At 42.9% G+C, this 12,613-nt stretch overlaps 1 protein-coding gene across 1 annotated transcript in view; it reads right to left on the bottom strand.

The window, feature by feature from the left end:
- Nucleotides 1-12,613, bottom strand: part of FNDC3B (fibronectin type III domain containing 3B) — a 178,835-nt gene that overhangs the window by 24,863 nt on the left and 141,359 nt on the right. The window contains exons 21-22 of the mRNA XM_014938841.1: nucleotides 10,044-10,324; nucleotides 3,675-3,887 (exon numbers count right to left, since the gene is read on the bottom strand). Coding sequence (XP_014794327.1) covers nucleotides 3,675-3,887; nucleotides 10,044-10,324 — 494 coding nt within the window. The remainder of the gene's footprint in view (nucleotides 1-3,674; nucleotides 3,888-10,043; nucleotides 10,325-12,613) is intronic.

The following is a 12,613-nucleotide window of genomic DNA, read 5'->3' as shown; positions in this document are numbered from 1 at the left end:
GGGGGGGGGGGGGGAAATCAAAAGGATTACTATAATTACGTTCATTTGTTTCACTTGGAGAGGAAAAATCCATATTCTGCATGATTTTCTTGACATTACTAGATTTAGGAAATGAAGTCACAACTGTCAGTTTATTTAAAAAAGAAAGAAATTGTATAGCAGTCTTTACATAAAGGTCAACTACCCTCAACTAACGTTCCCATGTCCTGTGCTTTCTAGAAACAGATTTTTCTTCATTTCCACTTAATGCTACACATAATTGAAAGGACAAGAGATGCTAATTTGATCTTCCCAAATGTCACACACTGGAGAGCAAATGAGAGCTAAAGCAGGTACATTTCTGATGTGCACACCTTTTCAATCCTCTGCATTAATCAGTGTCAGGAGATTTCCAAGTATTTCGTTTCACAGGGCTTGCAATCAATGAAACCTTTAGTCTCCAACAACTCGCCTGTTATACCTCATTACAGCACGGAAAAGTTAAAAACAAATCCTAATGACCAGGACACACTGAAGAGCACTGGCTGACTATCACTGCATAAACCCGGAGCAGAATCTTACAAAAAAAAGGCCATTAAATCTATCAGGATCAGAATTCAACTTACTGACAATTTCCTCTTTTAAAAAGAATTTGCTCATCTTTGTATTTCTGTTTGTGAAAATGCTTCAATGGCATTTCAAAGCCAAATCCTATTTTGAACCTCATCAGTAAGCAACGCTGAAATAACACAGGGCACACTCAGATTCAGTGAAGAAGGGAAAATTGTAATACTGAGTTGAGGGATTTCAATATAAAGCTATCAAAAGTAATTTCAACTGTCTCGGAGAAGACAGAATATCTTCTGAGTGATACGGCAGAGGTCAGTTCCAAGTTATCCATGTTTTTGCCACGGCCTCCTCACCCCAGTCAGGTGCTACCTCTTCTCTAAAAAGAGGAGTCACCATGGAGCCTTCCTACAACCCTTTCAAACCCAACAAGACTTCAAAACTTGCTTCTAGATCATTAATTCGGTGTCATTTTTCACCAGGGACTAACATTTAATGATTCTATTAGTTGCCCACAGTTTACCTGCATAAGTCTGCTCCAGCACTGCACAATTAAAGATACTGGTGATGCTCAAAAACCCATTATTCCAGTATTTTCCACAAGCAGACGCAGGAGTGAGGAACCCTTCGGTCACGATGGGGTTTATTTGATGGGAAACGATCTAAGAGAGGACTCCTACCCCTGTCACTAACTCCTGTTCCTACCAATTCGTGTGGGGGCTTGTCATCCTCTGCTCATTAGTGATGATAGCTCTCCTGAACGTACAAAACTTCGCCACTGCCTCCTGTCAGGAACATCTCTCAGCGTGATCGATGCACGCAACGGGGAGCAAGACAAGGGACTGTCAGACGGGGAACAAATAAACAGATCTAAATGCCAAGCTCTGCCAAGCTCCAACCGCTCTCTAAGACAGCACCCGGCACAGAAAACACAGCACCCATCCCACCCCTCATCATTTCATCCCACCCTAGGGCTCGTTTCAGGTATTACCTGAATTAATTGCTGCAAACCCGACCGCCAAAGGAAGCCGTTTCACACCGGGGCTCAATTCAAGCAGAGGCAATCAGTGCAACGTGGATTTCTCTCTTTCTCTGCAGCTCATGTGGACTCTAAGACAAATCTACACCTAAGACGACCTAGCAGAGTAACAAGTTCAAATTCCTCCTAATTAAAAGCTCTTAAGAGACCATTTGCAGTGGGAAAAGTCTGTGCGAAAGCAAAGGACGATGCTAAAACCTTATGCAAAAGCAAAGGGGGAAAAAAGCTTCCCCTCCCTGCTGCCAGGTAACATAGCGTATTTTATTCTTACAAGGAAACTTATTATTTCCTCCAACATAAAAACAGGTTTAAAACAATTTACAGCTCTTCCCCATCCTACCTGCAGTGCTACATGAAAGCAAACAAAGGCAGCCTGCTGGATGCTTCTGGAGAGCTGGCTCGATCACACGCTGCTGCAGGTGATGGGCTCCTGCCAAGCATCATTGCACTCTGAAGAAACTGGTTTTTATCAGTCAGACTTTCAAACAGGCATTTATATTCATTGGACACCTCTCAGTATTAGTACAGGGAAGCGTGTGCCCTCTCTGCAGCCGTACAGTTGAGACCCTGGGAGGTATTTAGGCATTATTCACGGCGGTTTTATTACGTACAATTAAAGCTTTTGGGGCCAGACCTTCAGATGGCACAAACTCCACACAGCTCTATTTAAATTAACGGAATCATGCTAATTTACAGAAAATGATAATCTGTTCTGAAGGCCTCGAAGGATTACCTATTTGATACACGTCAGTTATTTTACCTAATTAAACTAGTTGAGAGTGTTTCTCCGTAAATTACAAGCCATTACGATACTTATTCACCAAAGAGCTTAGGCTGTTTGGCAATGCCCACGTATTGTCTTTCTCTCCTTCCCTTTTTTAGCTGAATATCTCTCATCACAACTTCGGAGCTACATTATCAAATCTTCCCGTACCAAGTTTGCATGGGAAAATACCTTTTGCCGAGCACTGACTGTTTGATGTCCATTTTTGTGTTTCCTGCAGACCAAAAGCTCTCCTGGCGTTGAAAGAAAATCGTGTACTTTTTGCTGAGCACTGACTGTTTGATGTCCATTTTTGTGTTTCCTGCAGACCAAAAGCTCTCCTGGCGTTGAAGAAAGTCACAGGGAAGTGAAACATGCTGGATGAGCTCGTCTGTATTCTTAATTCATAATTATTGTGTAGTTAGTTACAAAGCTGGTGCCAAGCTCACATTTTCTAATGCTCCAAATGATTACAGCTGTAAAACCCTGACCATCATGTTGCCCAGAAAACCCTTGTTCTACTCAATTTTTGCCTTTCCTAGACCTCTGATTTTGTAACCATTTGTTTTATTAATACACACAGCACGCTGGATGCAATATCTTTGTTTTGTATACTCCAAAGGGTAAAGCACCGTGACCATGAAACTTGGTATTAACTTTTATTGGCAGAAGGGGCCAGGGTTTTGCTAAAATTTCAACAGTACAGCACTTATTTTGGTCGTTCCATAATAACTCAACAGCATTGTGACATAATTTGCTCGGTGAGACTACTAGGGAAGTGAAACATGCTGGATGAGCTCGTCTGTATTCTTAATTCATAATTATTGTGTAGTTAGTTACAAAGCTGGTGCCAAGCTCACATTTTCTAATGCTCCAAATGATTACAGCTGTAAAACCCTGACCATCATGTTGCCCAGAAAACCCTTGTTCTACTCAATTTTTGCCTTTCCTAGACCTCTGATTTTGTAACCATTTGTTTTATTAATACACACAGCACGCTGGATGCAATATCTTTGTTTTGTATACTCCAAAGGGTAAAGCACCGTGACCATGAAACTTGGTATTAACTTTTATTGGCAGAAGGGGCCAGGGTTTTGCTAAAATTTCAACAGTACAGCACTTATTTTGGTCGTTCCATAATAACTCAACAGCATTGTGACATAATTTGCTCGGTGAGACTACAGGCACAGAATCCCTATTAAAAGAATATTTTGTATGTACTTGTAGGTGTGAAGTAATGGGGAAAACAAGATTTTTCTTACCGGGGTTCACAACCAGAATTGATTTCCATTTAGAAGGAAAAGATTTGTATCTCGTATCTCTTACCTTTTATTTCTGTCTTCTATCTGCAAGATATAGACCATGTCGTCGGTAGCGTGAAGCTTGGAACTGCTCTCTCCCCATTTCAGCTTCAGGCTCTGGGGACCGGCTGCAGCACACTCTAACCGAGGAGGTAAGGGTGGTAACGGCCTGGTTTTTGCTTTGATAAAGTGGCTAAATGGTCCAGCTCCAATTTCATTGACAGCCTGGATCCTGATCCTAAAACAAACAGCAAAAAGGTAAACGTTAGAAGTGCTTTCATGAGGTTCTTGGTATAGAAAAGTCTGAAAAAATGAAACGGCGCTCTGGAGCTGAGTGCTCCATCGCTCCCAGTGCCCACTCCCAGCTCCCAGTGCTGTGCTGTGGCAAACGAAGAGCTCTGTAAACATCACAAGTATCATCATCCTGTTTATACTGTAAGAGCTCCAGTGAAGACATCAAGAAACACAGTGGAGAAGATTTGGGTAAGCAACCTCAGAAACTGCTGGCAGTGCATGGACCAGGGATGGCAGCGCAGGCAACATGGAAAAAACAAAGAGCGTAACTATGAATAAAAGAAGGTTAAATCCACAAACCTTCAACAGATCTTACACAAACTGTGGAAATATTAACCATCAGTGAAGTATCAAACAGACGTTGGACTCAAGTCACTGTCAGAAAATGCACAAAGGCCCTTGAGCCATTTGAATTGCATTAAGGACGTTCAGCAGAAGACAAAAGCACATCACCTACCTAGTTTCAATTTGGAAATATTCTTAAGACCGATCCAGTCTTCTAAGTTCTATTTCTTTCTTAAGACAGTGACTCTCAGCTTCTGTTTTGTCACCCTCTCTCATCTGTCTGCTCCTCACTTTAATCATTTGCAGAGTGAGAATCTGCTCGTAGGAATGAGTGAAGAGTAGTAGTCCCTTACTATGGTAACATCAACAGCAACATCATGACAAAAATGTGAAATACGCATTTCGAAAGAGCTTTCAGGACTGCAGACATGAGATTCTGTGTAAACAGAAATTTTGGTGCGGACGAGCCTGAAAGGTTTCAAAAGTTTGTTAAATCAAAATGAAAATAAGAGAAAACAGGATGGGCAAACGAATCAGTTTTTTTAGCTAGATGAGCCTCGTTTAGACAAGCTGGACATATGCCATTTATGCTGAAAATCCTGTGCGTAGCAGCCTAGTATTTTCTCATGGGAAAAGACTCTTTGCAAGAAGTGCTGTAGTCAAAACTATCAGCCACCAAGAAGCCAGAAGTCCCTGGGGAAGGTGGCAGGGGGAGAAGGGCACAACCTGTTACACCCCTGTGGCTGCCTGCTCTGGAGAAAGCAGGAGATAAATAGAACCATCTTTGGTTGGCATAGTTACGTGTTTTGATTGAAGTACATAAAGTGAGGTAAGTTCATATAAACAACATAGGAAAAATTGCTTTGAACAGCAAGTTTTCAGCTCTGCCATTAGAAAAAGATTAGGCGGAGTTAAAGGGATAGGGAAAAAGAACATTGTTATTAAAAAGCCCCAAAAGATATTTTCTGCCATTTCAAGAACAAAAAGGGTTAAACGATTAATAAACACATTGCAAAATAATAGAGCCTTATCTACTGATCAGGCAGCCAAAGTAATTGCAGATGGTAGGAGTGCATTGTGTTTACACACTCAAGTGTAACGTGTGGTTAAACTTTTGCTTATTGACATAGCCATTAACAAGGGCAAAGTATTGCTGCATTTTCCTTTTAACCTTCCTTTTAGCTTCAGGAAACGCATCCTGACCACCTCACAACACCACACAACAGAGGCTTCATCCTCCCCTTCCCAAAGGGTGGACAGCAGGATGAAAGCTCTAGCAGGAGCCTTCCCTGCAACTGCTGTGTGCAAGCATTTGACATAGAAAGAACTAAAGGCTTCTCTAGTATCTTAAAAAGTGGAATTAATATAGGCATTGATTTTATTTCGTATTACACTACTGGCTTGCTTCAGACTGAAAAGCCATTACGATAATATTTAATGGTCTTTCCAGTAAAAAAAGTGAAAACTGCCTGAATTTGCACTGGATTCTGGCAAGTCATCCATTAGGGTATGCACACAGACAGGAACAGCTACATTACAAAATGCTACCATTTTTTTGTAGCTTGATCACAGTGATATGCTCTAGAGCACACAACCTTTTTTTTTTGGTGTGTTTTATTTTTTTATCTCAAGTCCCAGTAACAAGAAAGCCTCTCCTGTCCTCAAGCACCCCAACTTTAACTGATTTCCGAAGGGCAGCTGCCACGCTTGAAAACAAGCAGTGACTGAAGCAAATCTCATAGGATCATAGAATGGTTCAAGTTGGAAGGGACCTTAAAGATCATCAAGTTCCAACCCCTCTGCCCTGGGCAGGGACACCTCCCACTAGAGCAGGTTGCTCAAACCCTCATCCAGCCTGGCCTTAAAATACTCTTAAAATCTCTTTCAAATACCACATTTCTGAAGCATAAGCTGACAGATGTCCTTTTTAGACATGTGCATGAACATACATCTGCATTTACTTGTTTTCCCTTTGCCAGGTATTTGCATGAGGTAAAAATGTGTCTCTTCCTCTCCCCTCGCCTGTTGCTGTTCTCATTGGTGAGAGAGATGTTCCTGCTCCCACCTTCTGACCAAATAAATACGCAGAACTCCCCCACACCACTTCTGACTGGAGCACACCAAGACCGATGGAAGCTCTTAAGCCCTAAAATAGAGATAGGCATCTTTCCAGATGAACAATGATACCAGGGAAAGCAAGAATTGATTTTACTTGACCCTAACATGGCTGGACGTGGCCTTTTTCTGCTGATGACAGCACTATCAAACTCCTGGTGAATTGCCACTATCATTCCCAGGTCCTGAGCTCTGTCAGACACCCACAAACAACCGGTTCTGTTTTTTCTGTGTATGTGGAGGTGTAAACCAGCCCCAGTCCTTGCCTCCCTCTGACCCACAGCAGCATTTCCTCCACATTGGGAATGTCCACAGGGAAGGGGAGAAGGGAGGGGAGAAAAGAAAACCATCTGGAGATGATGGTGGTAGGACACCACCTTGTGCTGTATCATCTTTGCTCCAGCTCAGGTCCTTTCTCATGTCCCCAGCCTGGGACACTCTGAGCTCCTCCAGCCATAGTGGGTACCTATAACTTCCACAGTTAAGGGGAAACCAATCTGTTTACAGGGCTGATACTGGGAAAAATCAATTTCTGATTAACATACCTTCCACACTTAAGTGGAAACCAATTACTGTTTACAAAACTAATACTGGGAAAAATCAATTTCCGATCAACATCTTTATTTTTGTTTAGAACTAGCATGTAGACACGCAGAAATATGTGCAGTAAGATCACTTCCTGAATGCCAGTACACTTTTTAAACTAATGGTTTCTAAGTTAAAATAACCCAAACACCACCTTGAAAAGCTGGTTTGTAAAATCTTATAATCACAATTTGAAAGTAAGTTTTTTTGAAAATGTAAAGACTGTATTTAGGGACGGTACCTAATTCTGCAGACCCTGGACCACTAATATTTGTATTCATTCTCACATTTTCCCACTGCATCTTTTAAATATTTAGAAAAAAAAAAATAAAACAGACTAGGCAATTTTAGAAAGCACTGAAAGACCTTTAACAGACCATACCATCTTATAAGATTCTTGACCCAGGAAAATAAACACACTAAACAGGATGCTATTTTCAGTTTGGTCACAAAATCCTTTGTGTAGTATTCCAACAAAGTGAAAAATCACTTTTGAATTAATCTTAAGAGTCTGACATGAGAAGAGTTTGACTCGCTCGTTCCCAGAAGCGGAATGCCCCCCAGCTGCAATGCAAGCACTGGTGGAAACCTGGGGGAGTTAAAATGCCATGGACATCAAAAGGGAGGAGACAGAGGATGCTCCATCACCATGATCAGCCTGAAGGCGATGGAGTTACCACACACAGCCTCCAGAATCACCAATCCCGCTCCGACTGCACCCTTCTGTCTAGCAAGACCTAGTTTTACACTTTTAAGCATAAATTTTAAGCACCGTTGACTTGATCATCCGTGTGCGTTCCTCTCTCTTCATCTTGGAAGATCTCTTCCTCGACACAGTTTAGAAACTTAAAATGTCTAGTATTTTCATTCCTAGACCTAATTAAAATTAAGATTTGCTATTAAAATTTAACAAGGCTATTATGTATTTCTGCAAACTATGTAACTTCAGAGGGAAACAAACTTTTTCAAAAATCAGAAGTTGTTTTGCAGTAAAATATCTCAACAGCACAATTAACTACGGAAAGCGTTAAGCAAAGCTTGGGAATAGAGTGAAACAGAAAATTGGTATTTCTATTACTGTTAAATACTTATTTAGTGTGGAATATTTATTAACTCATTTCTAGTTACCTCAGTTCACAGAAAACCAGTCCAAGTGCTTTCTCCTATGATCAGAGCTTCATGGCTACGTCAATAAAACGGAAAGACAGCAGAACTCACAGACTTATTTCTGCAGCTGCTCACCAGCAACGATGCTCACAGAGTGATTTTGTGAGGCATCTGCTTTTTGCAACAGGAATCCTGGCCTGTGTCTGACATTGGAGAAGTCCTCTTGAAATCAGCCCTACGCTGGCCATTAGCTCCACGGCAGGTGCATGCCTCAGTTCACAGAATGACATGGGGTTGGAAGGGACCTCTGGAGATCATCTAGTCCAACCCCCTGCCAGAGCAGGTCCACCCAGAGCAGGTTGCACAGGAACTTCTCCAGGGGGGGGCTGAATGTCTCCAGAAATGGAGACTCCACCACCTCTCTGGGCAGCCTGTTCCAGGACTCTACCACCCTCAAAGTGCCGAAGTTCCTCCTTATGTTTAGATGGAACTTCTTAGGTTCAAGTTTGTGCTTGTTACCTCTTGTTCTATCATTGGGCACCACTGAAAAAAGACTGGCCCCTCCTGCCTTCAATGTATTTTGGGATGCAAATCCTTCTTGTGGCATCCTGGCTGGATTTGCTACTCAACACAGACACCATTAAACCTGACAGCTTTGAGCCCACCTCCTCAAAGAGCCCAGAGCCTGCTTGGGGTGTACTTGAGTTGCTCACCTGTGTGTGACCATTCCCACACAGAAGGTGGAAGCAGCAGAGCAACACCAGGCCTAAGAGAACAAGCCCAACGGGGTGAACACACATAGACATGCTGTTAGAATCACACCGCTATTCAAAACAATGATCCATGTCGATTTGGGACTTGGTGGACTCGTAAAAACTAAGATTTGCTTTCAGTTTTAGGTTCCCACACACAAAACCATTGACAGTGACATTCCAACGCAACTAAAACATGTAAGCCCTTTACTGATTTACTCCCAGTTCTGCTGAAACTTTGGCAAGAGAGTTCAGAGTCTCAAACCTAGTAGCGTCTGGCTTGTTTAGTCTAAGGAAAACAAGTCCTGGAAGAAAACACGTTCCCTGCTTTTAAACACAGCAGGGAATAAACACTTGAGAGACAGAAGAGCCAAGCGGAGTTAAACAAAGTTGACATGGAAAGAAAAACCATTGGTGAACAAACTTAGAGAGTATCGGTGATGTTCTGAAACACTCTCCCAATGAAAGCAGGGAGGGCAAAAAATTTACAATTTTACAACTGTGCAATCACATCTGAGTTTTTATTAGAACAGTACTTAAAATAGCATTTCTTTTGTCACATCTTGGGCTGTATTGCTGTTCATTGCCTGCATGGAACCACGTTTTTTTTTGTTGTTTGCATTACCAATTAGGAAAAAAACATGTAAGCCTGAATATTGAAATAACAATAAAATTTTGGCAGTGTCACTTAGAAATTTAGAATCTGAACGCATATAAAGATATTGTTCTTAAATTCAGATTATTTTTTAATTAATCTCCATATGCTAGAAATAAAGAATTGCTCTAGTTATACAAATAATAGTTTATCGTGTGCAAATTGCTATCCTCTCACAGGGATCAATACCGTTAATAATATAAACCCCTGGAATAGTACTGCTAAGTATCTGAAAAAACATGAGACATCGCATTCTAATTTTAGTTATTTCCCATTTAAAAAATTTACTTACCTTCCAGTGTAACCTTGCCATAGCAGAGCAACTTTGAAAAAACAGGAGGGATGAGAAATAATGGAAGGAGAGGAGGAAAAGGAAGAAGGGAGTTGGGCGGAGCAGTATTTGAACACAAAATACCCCAATTCATTCCATCCAGGAATTATTGCAGATTTCTATGCTCCCTAGCATGTTTTCAGTGTGTTTTGAGTTTGTTTGGCTTTTTCCTCACTCCACCTGCCATAACAGCTTCCCAAGTCAAATGAAGCTGTGTGATCTCATCCTTAGTGATGTGCACCACATCAAAAAAACCCCCATGGTACTCACCGGTATGAGGTTTCTGGAAGCAAGTCATTGATAACGTAACTCGTAACGTTTCCTACGGGGATGGTGATGTCACCCAGGTCAATGTTGTAGGACGTAATCTCAGCCCCGTTATTGCACGGTTCCTCCCAGGTGAGTACAAGGCACACAGAGGGTGAGAGCTGAGAGGCATCCAGGTGCTCGTCCTCCAGCACGGAGAGGGCAGAGACGGCGTCAGGCACCGACGCGGGGATCCTGCAGGTCACCAGCTCGCTGTAGGGTCCAGCTCCTGCCTGGTTAATAGCCTGTGTATTAAAAAAAATAAATTAATATATTATTTTTGTAAAATATTTTTATAGAATAATGTGTTCTCTTTCACATGTCTATCGAGTACAGCCTGGATGAGTTGCATGGATTCTTCAGAGAATACACTTCTTCTCTAAAGCGTGATTCATACCCTCTACCTATCCTGGAGCAATTAATATCTTCCTTTGTTACTCAGGAGTATCTCGCAGATAAATTGGAGAATATGTCTCTTTTCCCCAATAGCCATTTAATCAAACTTAACAGCAACCTTTTTATCAGCAACGAACTTTGTTTAGCAAGGGAAAACGTCATGGTGGGCAGGTGACATCACGTTGTTCAGCAAATTGGCCAATTCACCCCAAATTGTTGAGCCGCCTTGTGTAAAATCCTCAGTAGGCTGCAGAGTGCAGCATCCCATGTTTTCTGCAGGGTACCCCTGGAGATCAGGGGCATGGGGCTTGCTGAGAGCTACGCTGGTTCTTGACTCAGAGGATGGATAGCCAATCTCAAGTAAAAAAAAATCTGATGTAAGAAATAAAGTCTATGACTCCGATTTCCCCAGAAGTCCCAAATCACCAGCAAACCACCACCAGAGCACGTAGCTCCACGTTTTCCACAAGAGAGGAGAGCAACCAATCATCAAGCTTCTCATCTTGACTCATAGGTCCAGGAATCCAGTGGAAACCAAGTCTTAAGAACTGGCCCACTTCTGCCCATTAATTACAGAGGCTCTTGTCTTCTCAAGGTTGCACAGTTGTACAGAGCTGGGTTTTATCCGTTGGTGCTCAGCCAGTGGTAAATGGTGTAAATATTGCACTGGAATGGCTCACATTGCCCCCCCTGGATTATTATAAGCTCCTGTGAAGACAAGCAGAGAGCCATGCAGGCTGGAAGGGGCTTTGGGACAGGCTGAGTTGGGGTTGTTCAGCCTGCAGAAGAGATGACTCAAGGGAGACCTTATAGCAGCTTTCCAGTATCTGAAGGGGGCCTACAAGAAAGCTGGAAGGGACTCTTTAGAAGGGCATGTAGTGATAGGACAAGGGGTAATGGCTTCAAACTGAAAGAGGAGAGATTTAGATATTAGGAAGAAATTCTTGACTGTGAGGGTGGTGAGACCCTGGCCCTGGTTGCCTGGAGAAGCTGTGACTGCCCCATCCCTGGAGGGGTTCAAGGCCAGGTTGGATGGGGCTTTGAGCAACCTGGTCTGGTGGGAGGTGTCCCTGCCCAGGGCAGGGGAGTGGAACTAGATGATCTTGAAGGTCCCTTCCATCCTAAACCATTCTATGATTTTATCTAGCCCAACCTGCTCCTCCAAGAAGGGTCAAAGCTGAATACAGACCAGTTTTCCCAGGCTTTTGTCCAGTGAGGTAGTGAAAAATTCCAAGGATGGAGACTGCACCCTGCCCCCTGCCCCCGGCTGCTGTTCTGACTTTTAATTGCCTGCACATTGATAACTTTTTTCTTTGTTTCACATCTGAACATCTCTATTTCAACCTCTGCCCGCAGCAAAATGGGACACACTATTCCAGGTTCTCCTGAATGGCCATAATGGGCAATGTCACCTTCCCTCAATCTGCCTGCTGGGTTCCTCCTGACACAGTCCAGTGTGCTTCTAGCCCACGAGGTACATGGAAACTTTGTGATACGATGCTACAGGCTGAGCTACAGGAGGGCCAGACCATCAGAACCAGCTTTTGGCATTGCCCAGCACCATCTCCCATCCACATTTCCTTTGCATTTGGAAAAGTGAGCCCAGAGTCTGCCAACAGATGACAATTAATTAGAAAACCCGGGCTTACAACGCTGCCAGTAGGACTACGATGGCAGGGAAAGGACACATAGAATCACAGAATCTTCTAGGTTGGAAGGGACCTTAAAGATCATCTTGTCCAACCGTCAACCTAACTTTGACAAAAATAGACACCCACACAACAAACAAGGAGCATCATCACTAAACCATACCTCCCAGCACTACATCAACCCGTCTTTTGAACACCTCCAGGGATGGGGCCTCAACCACCTCCCTGGGCAGCCCATTCCAATGGCTGAGAACCCTTTCAGTGAAAAAATTTTTCCTAATATCCAGCCTGAACCTCCCCTGGCGCAACTTGAGGCCATTTCCTCTCGTCCTGTCGCCTGTGGCTTGAGAAAAGAGACCGACCCCCACCTCTCTACACCCTCCTTTCAGGGAGTTGTAGAGAGCAATAAGGTCTCCCCTCAGCCTCCTCTTCTCCAGGCTGAATAACCCCAGTTCCCTCAGCCTCTCCTCATAAGACTTATTCTCCAGA

This window comes from Calidris pugnax, unplaced genomic scaffold (assembly GCF_001431845.1).
Source record: "Calidris pugnax isolate Ruff unplaced genomic scaffold, ASM143184v1 scaffold52, whole genome shotgun sequence".
Classification (NCBI taxonomy): domain Eukaryota; kingdom Metazoa; phylum Chordata; class Aves; order Charadriiformes; family Scolopacidae; genus Calidris; species Calidris pugnax.
Note: the sequence above shows the minus strand (reverse complement) of the source record. Positions and strands in the feature narration are given on the sequence as shown.